Raw genomic sequence first — 23716 nt, forward strand, 5'->3', positions numbered from 1 at the left:
CAGATGATTGAGAAACAACACGAGCGAGTAAATGCAGAGTTAAAGATAAAGATGAGCTGAACATTTACAGTCTGAGACTAGCGGCCATTCTGACGAGCTTTCCTGAGATTAGAGCTGAGACGGATTGCATTGATCATCTGAAGCACACACACACACACACACACACACACACACACACACACACACACACACTCCTCAGAGTCAAATCACAAACAGCATTAAATCAGCAGAACACATTTAGTTTAGTAGTGTGATTGTTAAAGCATTTCAGACGGTTTATTCTTATATGTATAGGGGAAAATATGAAAGTTTATGGAGTTTGTGCCATTATTACATTAAACGACTATATATAATGTTGAATATAATGTATAATGATGCAATGGGGGAGTATTTGTGGGTCCTGTTATTTTAATAATAATAAAAAGTAAAAAAAAACAACTCTTCTTTATTGTTGCTTAAAATATAGGGATGCATATCGCATCGTGATATATATGTATCGAACAGTGACACGAGTGTTTCGTTACACCCCTAATGGTGACACGAGTGTATCGTTACACCCCTAATCGTGACACGAGTGTATCGCTACACCCCTAATCATGACACGAGTGTATCGTTCTTACCCCTAATCGTGACACGAGTGTATCGCTACACCCCTAATCGTGACACGAGTGTATCGCTACACCCCTAATCATGACACGAGTGTATCGTTACACCCCTAATCGTGACACGAGTGTATCGCTACACCCCTAATCGTGACACGAGTGTATCGTTCTTACCCCTAATCGTGACACGAGTGTATCGTTACACCCCTAATCGTGACACGAGTGTATCGCTACACCCCTAATCGTGACACGAGTGTATCGTTCTTACCCCTAATGGTGACACGAGTGTATCGTTACCCCCTAATCGTGACACGAGTGTATCGCTACACCCCTAATCGTGACACGAGTGTATCGTTACCCCCTAATCGTGACACGAGTGTATCGTTACACCCCTAATGGTGACACGAGTGTATCGTTACACCCCTAATCGTGACACGAGTGTATCGTTACACCCCTAATCGTGACACAAGTGTATCGTTCTTACCCCTAATCGTGACACGAGTGTATCGTTCTTACCCCTAATCGTGATACGAGTGTATCGTTCTTACCCCTAATCGTGACACGAGTGTATCGTTACACACCTAATCGTGACACGAGTGTATCGTTACACCCCTAATCGTGACACGAGTGTATCGCTACACCCCTAATCGTGACACGAGTGTATCGTTACACCCCTAATCGTGACACGAGTGTATCTTTACACCCCTAATCGTGACACGAGTGTATCGCTACACCCCTAATCGTGACACGAGTGTATCGCTACACCCCTAATCGTGACACGAGTGTATCGTTACCCCCTAATCGTGACACGAGTGTATCGTTCTTACCCCTAATCGTGACACGAGTGTATCGTTACCCCCTAATCGTGACACGAGTGTATCGTTCTTACCCCTAATCGTGACACGAGTGTATCGTTACACCCCTAATCGTGACACGAGTGTATCGCTACACCCCTAATCGTGACACGAGTGTATCGTTCTTACCCCTAATCGTGACACGAGTGTATCGCTACACCCCTAATCGTGACACGAGTGTATCGCTACACCCCTAATCGTGACACGAGTGTATCGCTACACCCCTAATGGTGACACGAGTGTATCGTTACCCCCTAATCGTGACACGAGTGTATCGCTACACCCCTAATCGTGACACGAGTGTATCGTTACCCCCTAATTGTGACACGAGTGTATCGTTACACCCCTAAGCGTGAAACGAGTGTATCGTTACACCCCTAATGGTGACACGAGTGTATCGTTACACCCCTAATGGTGACACGAGTGTATCGTTCTTACCCCTAATCGTGACACGAGTGTATCGTTACACCCCTAATCGTGACACGAGTGTATCGTTCTTACCCCTAATCGTGACACGAGTGTATCGTTCTTACCCCTAATCGTGATACGAGTGTATCGTTCTTACCCCTAATCGTGACACGAGTGTATCGTTACACACCTAATCGTGACACGAGTGTATCGTTACACCCCTAATCGTGACACGAGTGTATCGTTACACCCCTAATCGTGACACGAGTGTATCTTTACACCCCTAATCGTGACACGAGTGTATCGCACACCCCTAATCGTGACACGAGTGTATCGTTACCCCCTAATCGTGACACGAGTGTATCGTTCTTACCCCTAATCGTGACACGAGTGTATCGTTACCCCCTAATCATGACACGAGTGTATCGTTCTTACCCCTAATCGTGACACGAGTGTATCGTTACCCCCTAATCGTGACACGAGTGTATCGCTACACCCTTAATCGTGACACGAGTGTATCGTTCTTACCCCTAATCGTGACACGAGTGTATCGCTACACCCCTAATCGTGACACGAGTGTATCGCTACACCCCTAATCGTGACACGAGTGTATCGCTACACCCCTAATGGTGACACGAGTGTATCGTTACCCCCTAATCGTGACACGAGTGTATCGCTACACCCCTAATCGTGACACGAGTGTATCGTTACCCCCTAATCGTGACACGAGTGTATCGTTACACCCCTAAGCGTGAAACGAGTGTATCGTTACACCCCTAATGGTGACACGAGTGTATCGTTAGACCCCTAATGGTGACACGAGTGTATCGTTACACCCCTAATCGTGACACGAGTGTATCGTTACACCCCTAATGGTGACACGAGTGTATCTTTACACCCCTAATCGTGACACGAGTGTATCGCTACACCCCTAATCGTGACACGAGTGTATCGTTACCCCCTAATCGTGACACGAGTGTATCGTTCTTACCCCTAATCGTGACACGAGTGTATCGTTAACCCCTAATCGTGACACGAGTGTATCGTTCTTACCCCTAATCGTGACACGAGTGTATCGTTACCCCCTAATCGTGACACGAGTGTATCGTTACACCCCTAATCGTGACACTAGTGTATCGCTACACCCCTAATCGTGACACGAGTGTATCGTTACCCCCTAATCGTGACACGAGTGTATCGTTCTTACCCCTAATCGTGACACGAGTGTATCGTTACCCCCTAATCGTGACACGAGTGTATCGTTCTTACCCCTAATCGTGACACGAGTGTATCGTTACCCCCTAATCGTGACACGAGTGTATCGTTCTTACCCCTAATCGTGACACGAGTGTATCGTTACACCCCTAATCGTGACACTAGTGTATCGCTACACCCCTAATCGTGACACGAGTGTATCGTTACCCCCTAATCGTGACACGAGTGTATCGTTCTTACCCCTAATCGTGACACGAGTGTATCGTTACCCCTTAATCGTGACACGAGTGTATCGTTCTTACCCCTAATCGTGACACGAGTGTATCGGTACACACCTAATCGTGACACTAGTGTGGGGTACACCCCTAATCGTGACACGAGTGTATCGTTACACCCCTAATCGTGACACGAGTGTATCGTTACACCCCTAATCGTGACACGAGTGTATCGTTACACCCCTAATCGTGACACGAGTGTATCGTTACACCCCTAATCGTGACACGAGTGTATCGTTACACCCCTAATCGTGACACGAGTGTATCGTTATACCCCTAATCGTGACACGAGTGTATCGTTACACCCCTAATCGTGACACGAGTGTATCGTTACACCCCTAATCGTGACACGAGTGTATCGTTACACACCTAATCGTGACACTAGTGTAGGGTTACACCCCTAATCATGACACGAGTGTATCATTACACCCCTAATCGTGACACGAGTGTATCGTTACACCCCTAATCGTGACACGAGTGTATCGTTACACACCTAATCGTGACACTAGTGTAGGGTTACACCCCTAATCATGACACGAGTGTATCATTACACCCCTAATCGTGACACGAGTGTATCGTTACACCCCTAATCGTGACACGAGTGTATCGTTACACCCCTAATCGTGACACTAGTGTAGGGTTACACCCCTAATCGTGACACGAGTGTATCGTTATACCCCTAATCGTGACACGAGTGTATCGTTACACACCTAATCGTGACACTAGTGTAGGGTTACACCCCTAATCATGACGAGTGTATCGTTACACCCCTAATCGTGACACGAGTGTATCGTTACACACCTAATCGTGACACTAGTGTAGGGTTACACCCCTAATCATGACACGAGTGTATCGTTACACTCCTAATCGTGACACTAGTGTAGGGTTACACCCCTAATCGTGACACGAGTGTATCGTTACACCCCTAATCGTGACACGAGTGTATCGTTACACACCTAATCGTGACACTAGTGTAGGGTTACACCCCTAATCGTGACACGAGTGTATCGTTATACCCCTAATCGTGACACTAGTGTAGGGTTACACCCCTAATCGTGACACGAGTGTATCGCTACACCCCTAAGCGTGACACGAGTGTATCGTTACACACCTAATCGTGACACGAGTGTATCGTTACACCCCTAATCGTGACACGAGTGTATCGTTACACCCCTAATCATGACACGAGTGTATCGTTACACCCCTAATCGTGACACGAGTGTATCGCTACACCCCTAATCCTGACACGAGTGTATCGTTACACCCCTAATTGTGACACGAGTGTATCGTTCTTACCCCAGAACCATGCCCAGCTCCTTCACATGGACTCTGGTCTGTCCTTTCAGGTACTCCGCCAGCATTTTGCTCTTGAAGTACAGTTCCTGCAGACGATCCTCCAGGTGCATGATGCACTGAAAAACAGAGCGAGTGTTAAAAACACACACACACAGAGTACATTCCAATCCAATCCTGCTTTAGTTTAGTTTTAACCTGGCCAAAACACACATGCCTGGAGGTTTATAGTAATAAAAAAGATACAGTCAGTCAAATTATATGCTTTGACATTTTAAAATGTTTTGCTTCATTGGAATGGGATGACACTTGGTGACTTTTGTCGCATTAGCTATGGAACACACACACACACACACACACACACACACACACACACACACACACACACACACACACACACACACACACACACACACACGATTTGAATACACTAACACGTTGGAAGAAAATATTGGAAATTAATGGGAAATACGAAAAACTATGAACTCAGAGAATCTTTCAGTGGTAAAAACCCCAAATCAGTCACAGTGCAGAAAAAAAAAGAGCACAGCAATGAAAAGGAGGGCTCGACATTAATGCTTGTCCAGGACAAGTGGAAGAGAATTTTACTTGGCCGGCAGATTAAAACGGCAATAAATAAAAATAAAAAAAACTAGGGAATAACCACAATCGACAGTGGATAATAGTATAATATATAATGAACTGAAGGTGGCGCTGTTGACGCTCCGCAGCCTCTTGAGAAATCACAACATGAGCCGCTCACACTGAGAAACTGAGCTAAACATTCACAATGTGCAGTTTTTATATTTATAACACATGACACAGTTAAACAACAACACATGACCAAGAGTGTGTTTTCCTGAAGACCATCATGACTAAAAATGACACTGATTTCATACGACAGCTCCATAAACAATTAACATTTAAACACTTATATTTTAGAAGCAATATTGACTGTTTTTGTTCTGTTTCAGCAGCGAAAATAGATCCAAACAGCAGAACCGCAACGCATCTCACAGCAACAGTGTGTGTTACTGAATGATTCAGTGTTTGAATGATTTGTCTCAATGACTCGCTCATTAAGACTCACCTGCTGCCACCTACTGGTGGTTTAGTGTCATGTTTAAACTACTTTTCAACAATTCTTTTATTTACAAAAAAATACAAATCTCATAACATTATTTTAATGCAGTTAATTTTTCAGTGTTAATTATTTAATTACATTGATAACAGCCCTATAGCGTCTTATTCTAATTTAATGTATAGATCAAATTTAAGAATATAAAATTAAAGCTGAAGCATAGCCTATATTTAATAAGATTAGGGGAAAATGCCGTTTATAAAAGGTAAAAATACCACAAATATGCAGATTTAAATATGTCAAAGCTGACTGAACACTGGTGAGAATATATATATTTAGAATTTTTCCGGACAAGCACATGAACATGCTTAATGTCGAGCCCGTAAAGGGTTACTCTAAAACAACAAGAGTGCAAAATACAATTTAGATTTACTTGTATTTAAAAAATGTGCATGTTTTGATGTCCATGTTTGATATGCACAAGAAGTGGATGAAGTGGCCAAATAATGCAGTGAAGAATCATCTCACACACAGTCATGCCGGGGTCATTATTGCTCACGCTGGTTTGCTGTGTGTGTGTACTCACGAAGTTTGGAGACAGGTTGAGCCGGTAAAGCTGGTATGTGGACTGGAGCAGGCTGGACACCAGGCTGGACACCAACACTTCTTGACCCAGTTTGTCTGAGGGCCGTCTCTGGCTGCTGGCCACCTGAACGCTCCACTTATCAGTGTCTGCGATAATACACACGGCCTCCGCTATGGGCTCGTCCAGCACAGGATGCTGCGCAACACAAATCAGCTCGATTATAAAACTACACTCACAGCTCTTTTAAGACCTTCTTGCGGTCAGGATGAGTCTTTATAGAAAACAGACCTAATGATATGACCATAAAATGTGTTCTGCGCTACGGCTGTAACGGTACAGGTATTCCTACTGAAGCGTTTCGGTACAGGACTCCGGTACGGTGCACGCGTGTCCCGAATGCAATCTATAACAGTTAACAGCTTGTTTTACACGCAGAACACACTTCAGTTCGAGTTCACACACCAATATATCAGGAAACTCAAGCGATGAATGCGGTTTTGAGGCGGTTTAATGTGGTGTGACGGATCACTGTATATGCGAGTGAACGCGATCATCTCGTCATAGTCAGAGAATAAACATGAATGAACATCTGAAGGTGTGTTGAGGATACACTACAACTGAAGCGCTTCATGTGTGTGTGTGTAATCGCTCAATCAGTGTCTCAACGGCCTATATATTCACTATATTAGCCTATATATTCACTATATTAGCCTATATATTCACTATATTAGCCTATATATTCATTACATTAGCCTATATATTCACTATATTAGCCTATATATTCACTATATTAGCCTATATATTCACTATATTAGCCTATATATTCACTATATTAGCCTATATATTCATTACATTAGCCTATATATTCATTATATAAGCCTATATATTCACTATATTAGCCTATATATTCACTATATTAGCCTATATATTCATTATATTAGCCTATATATTCACTATATTAGCCTATATATTCACTATATTAGCCTATATATTCATTATATTAGCCTATATATTCACTATATTAGCCTATATATTCACTATATTAGCCTATATATTCATTATATTAGCCTATATATTCACTATATTAGCCTATATATTCACTATATTAACCTATGTATTCACTATATTAGCCTATATATTCATTACATTAGCCTATATATTCACTATATTAGCCTATATATTCACTATATTAGCCTATATATTCATTATATTAGCCTATATATTCACTATATTAGCCTATATATTCTCTATATTAACCTATATATTTATTATATTAGTCTATATATTCACTAAATTAGTCTATATATTCACTATATTAGTCTATATATTCAATATATTAGCCTATATATTCACTACATTAGTCTATATATTCACTATATTAACCTATATATTTATTATATTAGCCTATATATTCACTATATTAGCCTATATATTCACTATATTAGCCTATATATTCACTACATTAGTCTATATATTCACTATATTAGCCTATATATTCACTATATTAGTCTATATATTCAATATATTAGCCTATATATTCACTATATTAGTCTATATATTCATTATATTAGCCTATATATTCACTATATTAGCCTATATATTTATTATATTAGCCTATATATTTATTATATTAGCCTATATATTCACTATATTAGTCTATATATTCACTATATTAGCCTATATATTCACTACATTAGTCTATATATTCACTATATTAGCCTATATTTTCACTATATTAGTCTATATATTCAATATATTAGCCTATATATTCATTATATTAGTCTATATATTCAATATATTAGCCTATATATTCACTATATTAGCCTATATATTCACTATATTAGCCTATATATTTATTATATTAGCCTATATATTCACTATATAGCCTATATATTCACTATATTAGCCTATATATTCACAATATTAGCCTATATATTCACTATATTAGCCTATATATTCACTATATTAGCCTATATATTCATTACACTAGCCTATATATTCACTATATTAGCCTATATATTCACTATATTAGCCTATATATTCACTATATTAGCCTATATATTCACTATATTAGCCTATATATTCACTATATTAGCCTATAAATTCATTATATTAGCCTATATATTCACTATATTAGCCTATATATTCACTATATTAGCCTATATATTCACTATATTAGCCTATATATTCACTATATTAGCCTATATATTCACTATATTAGCCTATATATTCATTATATTAGCCTATATATTCACTATATTAGCCTATATATTCACCATATTAGTCTATATATTCACTATATTAGCCTATATATTCACTATATTAGCCTATATATTCACTATATTAGCCTATATATTCACTATATTAGCCTATAAATTCATTATATTAGCCTATATATTCACTATATTAGCCTATATATTCACTATATTAGCCTATATATTCAATATATTAACCTATATAATCACTATATTAGCCTATATATTCACTATATTAGCCTATATATTCACTATATTAGCCTATATATTCACTATATTAGCCTATATATTCACTATATTAGCCTATATATTCATTATATTAGCCTATATATTCACTATATTAGCCTATATATTCACTATATTAGCCTATAAATTCATTATATTAGCCTATATATTCACTATATTAGCCTATAAATTCATTATATTAGCCTATATATTCATTATATTAGCCTATATATTCACTATATTAGCCTATAAATTCATTATATTAGCCTAAACATCTTGGGATGAGGTTTTCACACAGAGAGCTTTCATTGTAAGACATAGCAAATCCGTTTGTTTGTCCGAGTTAGCAACAGTAACTAAGGTGGGCAGGGCTTACCGATAGGTCAATTGTACGCAAGCGAAAGTGATTTAGGCATCAGTCATGTGACCTGCTGGAGGCGGAGTTTACCTGCACTGCGTGGGCCAGGTCTGCCACCAGGTTCTGCCTCAGCTTCTCATCATTCGGCGCTCCGTGCAGAACGAAGTCTGGAACGTATGTAGGACAGTATCCACCAAACAATGACCTCCCAAAGTTAGCCACGCTCGGTTTGGAGTAGTTCTCCACCAGCTTCTCCCTACAAACAGATCATCTCGTTTATTACTGACATTTTGTTACACAGCTGCATGCTTCAGATGTAGTGTTAATGTCATCAGCCATTCTTTAATTTAGTCTCAGTCTTAGTCCTGTGCTTTTTAGTGTATCATATTTACAAATAAACCTCGTCCTTTTTATGTCTGACTAAATGTCTAAGCATTTCAATCCCCATTATTTTTGCTCAAAATTATAAATCACAAGGATTGTTGTCATTTGGGAAATGTATTTACTGTTGGACTTTCGTCGATAAGCACAAATCACGATAATGTCGCCCCATACGCATATTTAACCCTCTGGCCCTCTTCGTTTAGGGGTCACACTCGGCTCCATCGTGGTCAAAAGTGACTGATGAACCAATGTAATATATTTTTGTTCAATAATATATCTTTTTTTATAATTTAGAATTTTGAGAGAATTTTATGAAACTATGCAAGACTTATGCAGCTTTTTTTCCACATTGAAAATAATACACAATGTTTTATAATATATTATAAAAAAATGTTTCATGAAATCGTCTTTGTCTCGTCTTAAGTCCTATTCGTACGGTAATTGTTTCTCGTGGGGTCGTGAGGTATTTTCATCCTTTACAGCGGCTAGTCAGCGATTTTATTGCTGTCTGAATCCAGAATGTCAGTGTTTTTCTCCCATCAGTTTTCGTCATATTTTGGTTAATGAAGCGAACACTATTGGGGATGATTGTGATCCCGTGGCTTACCCGGGTAAGGGCAGCTCGAGCTCATCTTGCCAGTCTCCGTAGAGCGGCCCGTCGGACTCCTGCCTGGGCATATCTTGGCCCGCGTCCTCGCTCTCGCTGTCCCCCAACGCGCTGTCCGAACTCTCATTCCGCGGGATCTCCCAGTCATTCAACGGGACCGCTTTCTTCTTATCCTCCACATGAGAAGGCACACTCAGCGAGATCTCAATGCCCTTATCCTGCTCGGCAGAACAGCAGGTTTTACAGAAGCCCTCCTTATCTTGGAGATTCGGGACACCTGTTTGTGCAGGATTCGGGAACACGTCATCAATAGTCCTCGTCTCCACGGGGTTATCGTCGTTAAAGTACTCGTCGAACATGTCTGTGCAATCCCCTTGCACTCTCGGACTCCACTCAGACATCTTTCTACTGAGGGGCGGCATAAAAACGCCACTTTTGGTCTTGATTTGGTCCACTTTAAGCTCACTCTGCTGGATGAGCTTCTTGTGTTTCCTGATCTCCTTTTCCACCTTTAGTTGGCGACTCTCCATGTCAGATTCAGGAGACATGGAGTCTCCGATGAGGAATGTGACTTTGGCGGAGGGTTCGTTCTCGTCGTGATGAAAGGAGCTCTTATCGGGGGGCTTTTTCTCTAGCAGGACATTCGGCGAATGTAGGATCCGAATGGGAACGCTGGAAGCTTCGACGTCCGCGGAAACCTCGAGCGAGGTTCGTCTCTCGCACGGCGATGTGGATCCGATCTTCACCACAGTCTCCAGCCGAGTCTCGATCCGCGGACTCCCCGCCTCCCTGCAGACTGGAGCGCCTCCCTCCGGTATTGTGGGACGCTTGTGGTCTTTTGTGGTATCCATATCAGGGTATCCGTCCTCTGCCTCCGCACCTTGGGACAGGTAATCTTGGCTCGGCTTGTGTACGGTGACCAGCACGTATTCGGAGTCCTCCACTTCTCCGCGCCGCAGCGATGTAGTGATAAGCGATCCTGGCATAACGATGGCCTCGTCCTCAGCGCTCTCCAAAAGGTGCATTTCTAGGAGCTCGGAGCAGCGGATGAAATAGGTCAGAACGTAGAGAAGCCGCTGCACCAATTCCTGGCGTCGGCCGACCACTACGGTACGGGACAGACGCACAGGTGAGCCGATCGCCCCATACAGGTCACCTGCGGCAAACACAAACAAAACCCATTCAGACAAACTCGCCAGGAACCAGATATGATGCAAAAAATGCTCTTCTTAGTAATTTTGTCTTGTTTCTAGTCTAAATATCTAACAATTCTTAAATTAAGATGTAGTTACTAGAAATGTAAAACAACAAGACATTGTCTCTTTTTGTTAAAAAAAGTTTGTGCTTAAAACAGGCAAAATGATCTGCCAATGTTGTGAGAAAAATAATCTGGTTTCTGATTGAAATCTTGTTTCTTGTTTCCGTCCCAAACAGAAATAAGATTATTTTTCTCACCCCATTGGCAGATACAGGCCACCTGCAGCAAACACAACCAAAACACATTAGGCCACATTCGCCAGGAACCAAATATGATGCCGCCATTTGTCTGCTATAGGTGGAAAAATTAGCCTTCAATCCTGTTATGTTGTGACATTTGACCCCTCAACAAATGTTAGAGATAAGACACTATCGGCTTCATTGCACTGTAAAAACACTTCAAAAGTATGGTGACTTAAAAAATGCTTTTCTTACTTTAGTATTTTTGTCTTGTTTCGAGTCAAAACATCTAAAAATTCTTAAGATAAATAATCTGCCAATGGGGTGAGAAAAATAATCATGTTTTCTGTTTGAATTAAGATTATTTTTCTCACCCCATTGGCAGATTATTTATCTTATTTTAAGCAAAAACTCTCTTCATTTTGAGTTATTTTTTTCCCAAAACAAGACAATTACTTTTGCTTGTCTAGTAAATGTTTCTTGTGTTAAGAATTTTTAGATGTTTTGACTCGAAACAAGACAAAAATACTAAAGTAAGAAAAGCATTTTTTGCACTGTGGTCATTTGCATGTATACTCCACTAGGTGGCGCAAAACACAAATATTTTGACACTCTTGAAAGCTTAATTTACCAAGCTGTGCCCAAAGTGGGTTGTAGGGATGTGTTTTGGCCAGCATGTCCACACTGGGAGAGGAGTGCTTCTCCAGGAAGATCTTCAGGGGCGGCTGGCCATTGGGCATGACCGTGGGAACCCAGGCCAGATGGTTCGTGAGAACTGCAGTGAGAAGAGCTGGCAGGAATCTAAAGGCAAACAACAACATGGTTACGAAACCACCAGGACCATGTTATCACAGCATGCAATGGCTGAAGAACACGTGGCGTTACTCAACTGGTTCTTGGAGGCTTGCTCCATGAGCATGGCCAGCTCCTTCATGAAGTGCCCACAAAGCTGGTTCTTTTCCGGAGGACCCGACATCATGGTGAGCCAGACGGGCTCGGACACACGCGGCATCGTGTACAGGTTGCAGATGGTCGTCCTACACACACACATACATTGGGTTTTTGTGAATTGTGGGGTTTTTCCATAGGCGTATTGGACTTTACAGACTGTACATTTTATCCCCTACACTGCCCCTGACATTTCCAAAAACATATAATTTAGTATATTTATGAATCCATTTACATGTGCTGGCTGCTGATCTCAGGTTTATATTACACTGTGGCCAATGTAATATAGACAAGTACATACACACACACACAACACACACACACACACACACACACACACACACACACACACACACACACACACACACACACACACACACACACACACACACACACACACACACACACACACACACACAAGAGCTTTTGTCAACAGCTGAAACAAAGAGCGTTTCAGAGGCACAGGGCTGCCCCAGCTGGGAAAGACCTTTGCAGCATATTTAATGTCTGGAAATGTCACACAGCCCGGAAATATATGGGCCGCAGTCCAGAGCTTAACGTCACTTTAAATGGCAGGAGATCAGGAACCGTCGGCTTCCTCCACTTTATACACACACACACACACAGGATTCTTAAGCTACTTTAATACTAATCAGAAACTGCAAATGTGAACATAGTGAGCAGATCTCCCATGTGTTGTTTACCATTACAGATGCTGATTGGGCACTGGGAAACACGCAGATGCTTGCACAAACACCTGAGCGGTAATATAATGAATATATATAGGCTAATATAGTGAATATATAGGATAATATAATGAATATATAGGCTAAAGTAATGAATATATAGGCTAATATAGTGAATATATAGGCTAATATAGTGAATATATAGGCTAATATAGTGAATATATAGGCTAATATAATGAATATATAGGCTAATATAGTGAATATATAGGCTAATATAGTGAATATATAGGCTAATATAATGAATATATAGGCTAATATAATGAATATATAGGCTAATATAGTGAATATATAGGATAATATAGTGAATATATAGGCTAATATAGTGAATATATAGGATAATATAGTGAATATATAGGCTAATATAGTGAATATATAGACTAATATAGTGAACATATAGGCTAATATAGTGAACATATAGGCTAATATAGTGAACATATAGGCTAATATAGTGAATATATAGGCTAATATAGTGAATATATAGGCTAATATAGTGAATATATAGGCTAATATAGTGAATATATAGGATAATATAATGAATATATAGGCTAAAGTAATGAATATATAGGCTAATATAGTGAATATATAGGCTAATATAGTGAATATATAGGCTAATATAGTGAATATATAGGCTAATATAGTGAATATATAGGCTAATATAGTGAATATATAGGCTAATATAATGAATATATAGGCTAAAGTAATGAATATATAGGCTAATATAGTGAATATATAGGCTAATATAGTGAATATATAGGCTAATATAATGAATATATAGGCTAATATAGTGAATATATAGACTAATATGGTGAATATATAGGCTAATATAGTGACTATATAGGCTAATATAATGAATATTAGGCTAATATAGTGAATATATAGGCTAATATAATGAATATTAGACTAATATAGTGAATATACGGGCTAATATAATGAATATTAGGCTACATATTGAATATAACAGCCTGGAAGTTGGAAAAAGGACTCCCTCCCCAAGCCGCGCTACACTTCCCAGTACTGAAGTTAGTGTGCAGTGACCTATAAAAAGCCTCATGCAGAAGCAGCGAATGGTTTCAGCAATGGATTAGGTAAGAGTTATGAAGCTCTGAGGTCCTCTTTCCTAAAACCTGAAATGAGGCCTGACAGAAAACCACACACGCTATACGTTCGTCACTTCAAACAAGCGCAGGGTGATTATTAAAGCAATAAGATATGAGAGGAAGTCACCATATAACTCAACGTCATGTGTACAAGCGCTGTTAAAAAGCGGTTAGGCGCTTGGCCCCTAAATATTGATGTATATGTATTGTTATACTGCTGCATATACACTAATTTAAATTCAAAACCGCACAAGATGTATTTTCCTCCTTGCATCAGACTTACATTTTTTACCTGATCAAGCTCTGACCTCACAACCCTGAGCAGGAGCGCCAAAAGCTCTGCGTGTATAATTAGCCCGCTGGAGGTGGGCAATCTGAAATATTTGTTTGTCTGTTCCCTTGCACATTATTGACTATTCTGGTCCGTCCTGGCAGTGTGTGAGGGAGATAAGGTTTCTGTGGCACAGAGGTCAGGTTGCTCTGGCTGCAGACCAACAAGCATATGACTTGGAAGTATGAGACGGGGCATAGTGGATCAGCTCTGAAGCCCTGGCACGAACTGGGCTTATTTTATACTGGAGCACAAGCCTTTTAGGATTTATAGCTAATAATTGCACTGTTTTTAGAAGCATTATTAGGGGCCGAGCACAGAATGGTGCCATCGTCGTTAGTTTTCTTCTTTCGCTCTGTAAGTCTATGGCATCCCAAAGAACCAAATGGTACAAATTTGTGAAATTTGGCACACAGATAGAGGACAGTCCAAACATTCACCACAGTAAATTTGGAGTCTCTAACTCAATCAATCTAGCCTGTCCAAAGTTTCACTTTATGTTATGCTAATAACATTTGAACCAAAAGGGCTAAACACTATTCCTGGGCTCAAGCCGATTCGATTGTGTCATGAACATTTTCCCACCAAATAAAAAAAAAATCCACCTAGATGGTTTGTCTAATTATCATGAACATTAAAATCAGATCATTTTCAGACCATGCTGGCAAATGTTTATCAAAAAGCTTTTTGATAAACCCAACCGTGCAAACGAATTTGACGAAGCATGCTCCAAATTGGACACGAGGCAATATTTCCACAACCCTTTAACGTATTCAGACCAAACTTGGTACATGGCATCCCAAGCATAACCTGAGGCTACATTTAGCGTTTCGGCACAGCACCACCAACTGGACTCCACTAACCCCTGGTCAGGAGATACGAAAAATTGCCTTTTTTTGCCTTCTGAGAATGGTTTGCCCAAATATCATAAAGCTGAGTGCATCGTGCTGAATAGAATGATGCCCAACTTTCCCATATTGACTATTGCGGGAGTCGGCCATTTTGATTTATTTATTTTATGAACACATTAGCATATCATTACAAAACTCAATATGTCACCGGGATCATGCCCTGAAGGTACACAATAAGCTACAGCACCACCTTTTGAGGTCAAAAGTTATAATTAAAGTTCCAAAAATGCTAATTAGTGATTGTATTCGTGATTTTTCAGCCATGTTGACTAAAATAATCTAAAAACATCTTTAATTACTTATCGTTGCTGCTTTTCTAAGCTTACAGCCATGCTTGCATATATCATTGTTCATTTTTGTGCTTGACCCTGATCATTGCTGCTTGCAGCTATATTTATTATTATTCACTTTATATTATATTATATATATATATGTATATGGTCAGGTTAAAGCTCATACTACACAGAATTGAAAAATGTAGACAAAACAGGATGTGCACTTGGTATTACCATATTCAATTTAAATAGCGGATGCTTTAATGAGAATTTGAAGTTTTAAAGTGCCCCTATTATGCTGTATAAAGGCTCCTAATTTTATTGCAGAGTCTGCTCCAACAGGTTCACATGCATCCAAGGTCAAAACACGTTAATTGTCTCATAATATCCACTGCAGCATCAGCTCTAATCTCAAAGTGTCTCAAACGCTTAAGTAAAGGATTCAGCCTCTCTAAACCCTGCCTTTCCGAGAGCCTGCTCTGCTCTGATTGGTCAGACGGCCCAATCGGAAACCAAAGTAGGTTCGAGTGGAAAGTAAGACTGGAATTACAGACGACCTGTTTCAGGCAGTTCAGAATTGCTTCTTTTTTTTTGGGAGACAATAACTCCATTAAACTTTGTCTTTCATCCACAATAGATACATAACGCACTACACGAACGATCCGGGAAAGCATAATGGGGAATTTCAACCAACTACGAATAACAGATTGATTTGTGTTTTCACTTCTTTGGCATCATGCTCAAGAAACATTATACATTTCAGAGTTATCGTGTGAATCGTGCCAAAGGTCATCATGCTCAATGCAGCAGTGGAGAACGTCCAGAAGCGCCTCGAGGGCTGATCTCAGCACAGGCGGCGTTGCTCAAACAGGACAGAAGTAGGAGATTAATCACCTTCACTTGCAATAATTCAGTATATTATAGCACTAAGATGCACTAAAGCTTTGGCTGGACTTTTAGTGGATGCAAATAACCAAACACCTGGTGAGCAGCGTCCATAGACATGTCATCACAAACTCACCTAAACTCATTGAGGCCGTCCACCATTCGACTGTACGCCAGGGCTCTCTGGCTGGCATCGGCTGATCTGCGGCTCAGTATCATGGCCTGTAATCAGAGCCAAACATCAGAACAGAAGGCACAGGGCAGAGGTGGACAAAGTACACAACTACATGACTGGAGTAAAAGTACTGCTGATCAAATATTACTCCATTACAGGTGAAAGTTGTAAAAAATATTTTTTCACTTAAGTTAAAGTACAGAAATGTTTGTTTTCAAAAGTACTTAAGTCTCAAAACTAAATTATTTTTTTTGTCAAAGCATCATTTTATAGTTGTATAAATGCACATTATGCCATCATGGTTTAAGCCAGTCAGTGACGCTCCATCTGACACACTAGCACACGACTAACTTAAACTCATTTAAATACTAAAGTTACAAAGCTCTTTATAAAGCTGCTGTCACTTTAAGGCCGAATGCACGGATCCAGTACACTGATACACATCTGATATTCTCACACTGTTCACCTTCACTGAAGACAGAATCAACTTTGTTTATGTGAATCCTCCACTAAATGAGCATTTGGACATCCGTCTTCTTCCATTTTGCTCTAAACTATAAATCAGTGTTTAATAAATGCTGTGAAATCATTGAACTTCACGAGACTCTACAAGAGTGATTCCTGAAAGGCTTTCTGCAAAAACCCAAACACCTTTTAAAGAAGAAAAAAATCATCACTGACTTTCAAAGCTGCGACAGAAACGACTTTAGACTTCGAGGACCTTGATAGAAATGTAGTGGAGTAAAAAGGACGATATTTGTCTTTCAAATGTAGTGAAGTTAAAGTCAGAAGTTTACAGAAAAAATAATACTCCAGTAAAGCACAGATACTCAAACAGGGAACTTAAGTACAGCACTCGAGTAAAATGAGCTTAGTTAGTCCAACTCTGGCATAGGGCTGTTTCGAATGCCATTTTTTGAGCTTCGAAGCTTAGGTGGCAATCAATATCGAATATTCGAAGCTTCGGTGGGTGGGGCTAAATATATAATAATAGTGTCGGTTTGCATTTGTATCATCTTTCACGACTTCACGTTTCACTCTTCGGCATCGTAAATGTGTTGCGGCAGACCCAGTGGAGTGCAGTGTTGCATTTGGTGCAATATGATCAGGTGGCACACATTCTTTAAATATTAATAAACATTTAATAATCTTTTAAATAGAACAGTTTCCGGTACGCATTACACGGGCAGGTTTATGCTCCGAAAACGGACAGTGCACAAGCGATACAAAACACAAAATCTGTTGAGAGCAAGAACTTTAATAAGGTATTAATAGCGAACCTTTCTTTAAAAAAAATGAATTCCAAAACAGAAATTAAATTAGTAACACACAGTGATTTCAACGAACTGTAATAAATAAAGAACACGGTAGCATGCTTATAAACAGTTGAATATGAATAAATGAATTGTTTTTAAAATGACACAAAATGTAATATCTATTACAATTAGTTTTATTCTATATAAGGGATTTATTTTGTCTTATTCTGACTTTTTGTTAATTTAAATCTTTAAAATGCGCGATGCTTTTAATGAAAGCATGTTGCGGTGTTTTTTTAAATTTATTATCATTATTTCAAGCATGAGTGAGAATGAGTCCGCGACGGAAGTCACGTGTTGAAAAACAAACAAACGAATATTCGAATCTCAAAACTGAAAAATCGAATGCCACCTCACCGAACGAATATTCGAATATTCGATTATTCTAGTACAGCCCTACTCTGGCACAGGGTCAGTAAAGCTTTTCACAAAAACACAAAATCGAGTCCTAACCTGCTCGATGGCACTTTTGAGTTTGTTCATGTGGCTCTCGAAGAGTGGAAAGTGAGAGAAGAAAAAGTCCTGAAACTTGGCGTTTTCTTCCTCATTGGGCGAGAGCAGAAAAATGACACCAATAGCGATCTTCTTCTTCCTGGCCACACCCAGACTCGGCCCACTGTTCTCATCAGACATGTTGAAGCTCTCCTCCACAGACCTACAATGCAAACAAGTTACACAGGGAAATGAGCAGGACCACAACAAAATGTTCAGCTCTGTTAGTTCCTGTCTCTATGAAACCCCTCCTTCTGATTGGTCGACTGGAGCAGTGTGTTGTGATTGGTGTTTGGGAAATGTCCCGCCCCTTTATAATAACGGCCAGTTTCAACGCATTACTTGCCAACTCAACCAGGTCCCACCTCGTTATGCTGCCTATTGATTATATTGTAAGGAATATTGTAATGTTTCAAGGAGTTCAGAAACCGAGACACCCTGATCATAATGAAATTTCAATGGTCTCCAATATTTTGGTATTATAACAATATTTCATGCAAAAATAACTACATTGTGATATACACCGACCTGGCATAATATTATGAGCACCTTCCTAATATTGTGTTGGTCCGCTTTTTGCTGACCTGTCGAGCCATAGACTCCACTAGGTCCCTTAAGGTGTGCTGTGGTATCTGGCACCAAGATGTTAGCAGCAGATCCTTTAAGTCCTGTAAGTTGTGAGCTGGGACCTCTATGGATCGGACTTGTTTGTTCAGCTCATCCCACAGATGCTCGATTGGATTGAGATCTGGGGAATCTGGAGGCCGAGTCGACGCCTCAGACTGGTTGTTGTGCTCCTCAAACCATTCCTGAAGCATTTGTGCTTTGTGTCAGGAGCATTATCCTGCTGGAAGAGCCACAGCCACCAGAATACCGTTTCCATCAAAGGCTGAACATGGTCTCAGCAATGCTTAGGTAGGTGGAGCGTGTCAAAGTAACATCCACATGGATGGAGGACCCAAGGTTTCCCAGCAGAACATTGGCCAAAGCATCACACTGCCTCCGCCGGCTCGCCTTCTTCCCATAGTGCATCCTGGGGCCATGTGTTCCTCAGGGAAGCCACACACACACACACACACACACACACCCGGCCATCCCCGTGATGTAGAAGAACAGGTGATTCCTCAGACCAGGCCACCTTCTTCCATTGCTCCGTGGTCCAGTTCTGATGCTCACGTGCCGCTGCTGGTGCTTTCGGCGGGGTCAGGGGTCAGAGGTCACCCTGACCGGTCAGCGGCTATGCCGCCCCATACACAACAAACTGAGATGCTCTGTGTATTCTGACGGCTTTCTATCAGAACCAGCATTAACTTCTGGAGCAGTTTGAGCTCCAGTAGCTCGTCTGTTTGATCGGACCCCACGTGCATCAATGAGCCTTGGCCGCCCATGACCCTGTGGCCGGTTCTCCACTGTTCCTTCCTTGGAGCACTTTTGATAGATACTGACCACTGCAGACCGGGAACAGCCCACAAGAGCTGCAGTTTTGGAGATGCTCTGACCAAGTCATCTAGCCGTCACAATCTGGCCCTTGTCAAACTCACTCAAATCCTCACGCTTGCCCATTTTTCCTGCTTCTAACACATCAACTTTGAGGACAAAATGTTCACTTGCTGCCTAATATATCCCACCCACTAACAGGAGCCGTGATGAAGAGATCATCAGTGTTATTCACTTCATAATGCCTGATCGGTGTATATCCTTATTGTGAAATAAATATGGTGACGTAAGACTTCTGGTCATCTTGCCCCCTCCCCCCAACTGTAATGTGATGTGTGTTAGATACACAAGTGTGCTATGAGGCAAACACACCATCGAGGGAAGACGCCGTTCTCCAAGCTGGTGGTCTGGCTGCGTAACCAGCGCCGCTGATAGCTACTGGCACAGCTACTGGTGAGAGAAGAGCCCGGCGACGGGAACGGGGTGATCAACAGACTGCTCAAAGATGCTGTGGGGAGAAGAGGAGCAGAGAGTCAGTGAGCTCTCTCTCTCACACACACACACACACACACACACACACACACACACACACACACACACACACACACACACACACACACACACACACACACACACACACACACACACACACACACACACAACACAAACACAAACACACACACAGTCTGTCTCTCACACACACACCACAGACACACCACAGACACACCACAGACACACCACAGACACACACCACAGACACACACCACACACACACACCACACACACACCACACACACACCACACACACACCACACACACACCACACACACACCACACACACACCACACACACACCACACACACACCACACACACACCACACACACACCACACACACACCACACACACACCACACACACACCACACACACAGTCTGTCTCTCACTCACACACTCACTCCAATTTGAAGAACATGTTCAAGTAAACACTGATTTCACGTTACTTTAACACCAAATTAGCCTGTATTTTTTCAGAGTAATGTTGGGAGACACTCTCAGTGCAGATGAAGCACATGTGCCGACTCAGGGCTAAATTAGCCTCCTCATTTACTAGTGCAGGCAGGCAGTTTTGGGAATGGCTAAATATAAACTTGAGTGCATGTGATGCTGCATTAGCCAGAACGAGAGATCCCAGCTATGCCGCCCAGGCCATCATGGCACTTTCCATTGCACAAGCTTTTCCAGATCTCTGCATGTTCAGAAAGCTGCACATCTCAGATATTCCTAGGGTTTGGTCGGGCTGAGCCTCAGGACGTTCTGACACCACCGCAGTCTCATTTAGGGCACAACTACATGTGAAGTTCATATGGAATCATTTGTGATCAAAAAATAATTTTCAGTGATTTCTGGGACAGATTTCTCCATGCACATCATCGTGTTAATAATCCTGAATCAGAATAACTTAATCTCTTCTCTGATGATGAGGGCGGGGCAAACTGTCACTCACATGAGATCAGCCAATAGCAAACCACAGCCATCCAATCAATTACCCCCACACACAATCAAGCCCACCCTACATTTGTTCTTGTTTGAGAAGCAATTCACTCGATAAATGGCACAACAGAGAAGAAAAGACCAGCAAAACCTCCCTTTAATGTCGACTTTAATAGCGTTAAAAGGTTTCTACAAAGAAAACGTCCTAAGATATGCATCGACACCGTTCAGTAAAACGTGTGATTGAGTTTTCCAATCACATGTAACTTTGAAGGGCACTATGATTCATGCGACATAGAAAACATGGAGGGAATCGTGGAATTCAGTCATAAACGAGAATTTACAGTATAACGCAGAATGTCACCGAATGGGGCAAACCATAGAATGGGGCAAACCATAGAATGGGGCAAACCATAGAATGGGACAAACCATAGAATGGGACAAACCATAGAATGGGACAAACCATAGAATGGGGCAAACCATAGAATGGGACACACCATAGAATGGGGCAAACCATAGAATGGGACAAACCATAGAATGGGGCAAACCATAGAATGGGACAAACCATAGAATGGGGCAAACCATAGAATGGGACAAACCATAGAATGGGACAAACCATAGAATGGGGCAAAACATAGAATGGGACAAACCATAGAATGGGACAAACCATAGAATGGGACAAACCATAGAATGGGACAAACCATAGTATGGGACAAACCATAGTATGGGACAAACCATAGAATGGGACAAACCATAGTATGGGACAAACCATAGAATGGGGCAAACCATAGAATGGGACAAACCATAGAATGGGACAAACCATAGTATGGGACAAACCATAGAATGGGACAAACCATAGAATGGGACAAACCATAGAATGGGGCAAACCATAGAATGGGGCAAACCATAGAATGGGGCAAACCATAGAATGGGGCAAACCATAGTATGGAGGAAACCATAGTATGGGGGAAACCATAGTATGGGGGAAACCATAGAATGGGGGAAACCATAGAATGGGGCAAACCATAGAATGGGGCAAACCATAGTATGGGGGAAACCATAGTATGGGGGAAACCATAGTATGGGGCAAACCATAGTATGGGGCAAACCATAGAATGGGGGAAACCATAGTATGGGGGAAACCATAGTATGGGGGAAACCATAGAATGGGGCAAACCATGGAATGGGGCAAACCATGGAATGGGACAAACCATAGAATGGGGCAAACCATAGAATGGGGCAAACCATAGAATGGGGGAAACCATAGAATGGGGCAAACCATGGAATGGGGGAAACCATAGAATGGGGCAAACCATAGTATGGGGCAAACCATAGAACGGGGCAAACCATAGAATGGGCAAACCATGGAATGGGGCAAACCATAGAACGGGGCAAACCATAGAATGGGCAAACCATGGAATGGGACAAACCATAGAATGGGGCAAACCATAGAATGGGGCAAACCATAGTATGGGACAAACCATAGAATGGGGAAAACCATAGAATGGGGAAAACCATAGAATGGGACAAACCATAGAATGGGACAAACCATAGAATGGGGTAAACCATAGTATGGGGGAAACCATAGTATGGGGGAAACCATAGAATGGGGGAAACCATAGAATGGGGGAAACCATAGTATGGGGGAAACCATAGTATGGGGAAACCATAGTATGGGGCAAACCATGGAATGGGGCAAACCATGGAATGGGGCAAACCATAGTATGGGGGAAACCACAGTATGGGGGAAACCACAGTATGGGGGAAACCATAGAATGGGGCAAACCATAGAATGGGACAAACCATAGAATGGGGGAAACCATAGTATGGGGGAAACCATAGAATGGGGCAAACCATAGAATGGGGCAAACCATAGAATGGGGCAAACCATAGTATGGGGGAAACCATAGTATGGGGGAAACCATAGAATGGGGCAAACCATAGAATGGGGCAAACCATAGAATGGGGCAAACCATAGTATGGGGGAAACCATAGTATGGGGGAAACCATAGTATGGGGGAAACCATAGTATG

General features: G+C 41.2%; 1 protein-coding gene across 3 annotated transcripts in view; it reads right to left on the reverse strand.

The window, feature by feature from the left end:
• fnip1 (folliculin interacting protein 1) overlaps window positions 1-23716 on the reverse strand; it is a 48299-nt gene that overhangs the window by 2267 nt on the left and 22316 nt on the right. For all 3 annotated transcript variants that reach the window (XM_067423479.1, XM_067423481.1, XM_067423480.1), the window contains 9 exons: window positions 20566-20701; window positions 18718-18919; window positions 16910-16995; window positions 12471-12617; window positions 12212-12381; window positions 10144-11299; window positions 9243-9408; window positions 6315-6509; window positions 4651-4766 (listed from right to left, as the gene is read on the reverse strand). In XM_067423479.1, the coding sequence (XP_067279580.1) occupies window positions 4651-4766; window positions 6315-6509; window positions 9243-9408; window positions 10144-11299; window positions 12212-12381; window positions 12471-12617; window positions 16910-16995; window positions 18718-18919; window positions 20566-20701 (2374 nt within the window). The remainder of the gene's footprint in view (window positions 1-4650; window positions 4767-6314; window positions 6510-9242; window positions 9409-10143; window positions 11300-12211; window positions 12382-12470; window positions 12618-16909; window positions 16996-18717; window positions 18920-20565; window positions 20702-23716) is intronic.

Source organism: Pseudorasbora parva, chromosome 18 (assembly GCF_024679245.1).
Source record: "Pseudorasbora parva isolate DD20220531a chromosome 18, ASM2467924v1, whole genome shotgun sequence".
Lineage (NCBI taxonomy): Eukaryota > Metazoa > Chordata > Actinopteri > Cypriniformes > Gobionidae > Pseudorasbora > Pseudorasbora parva.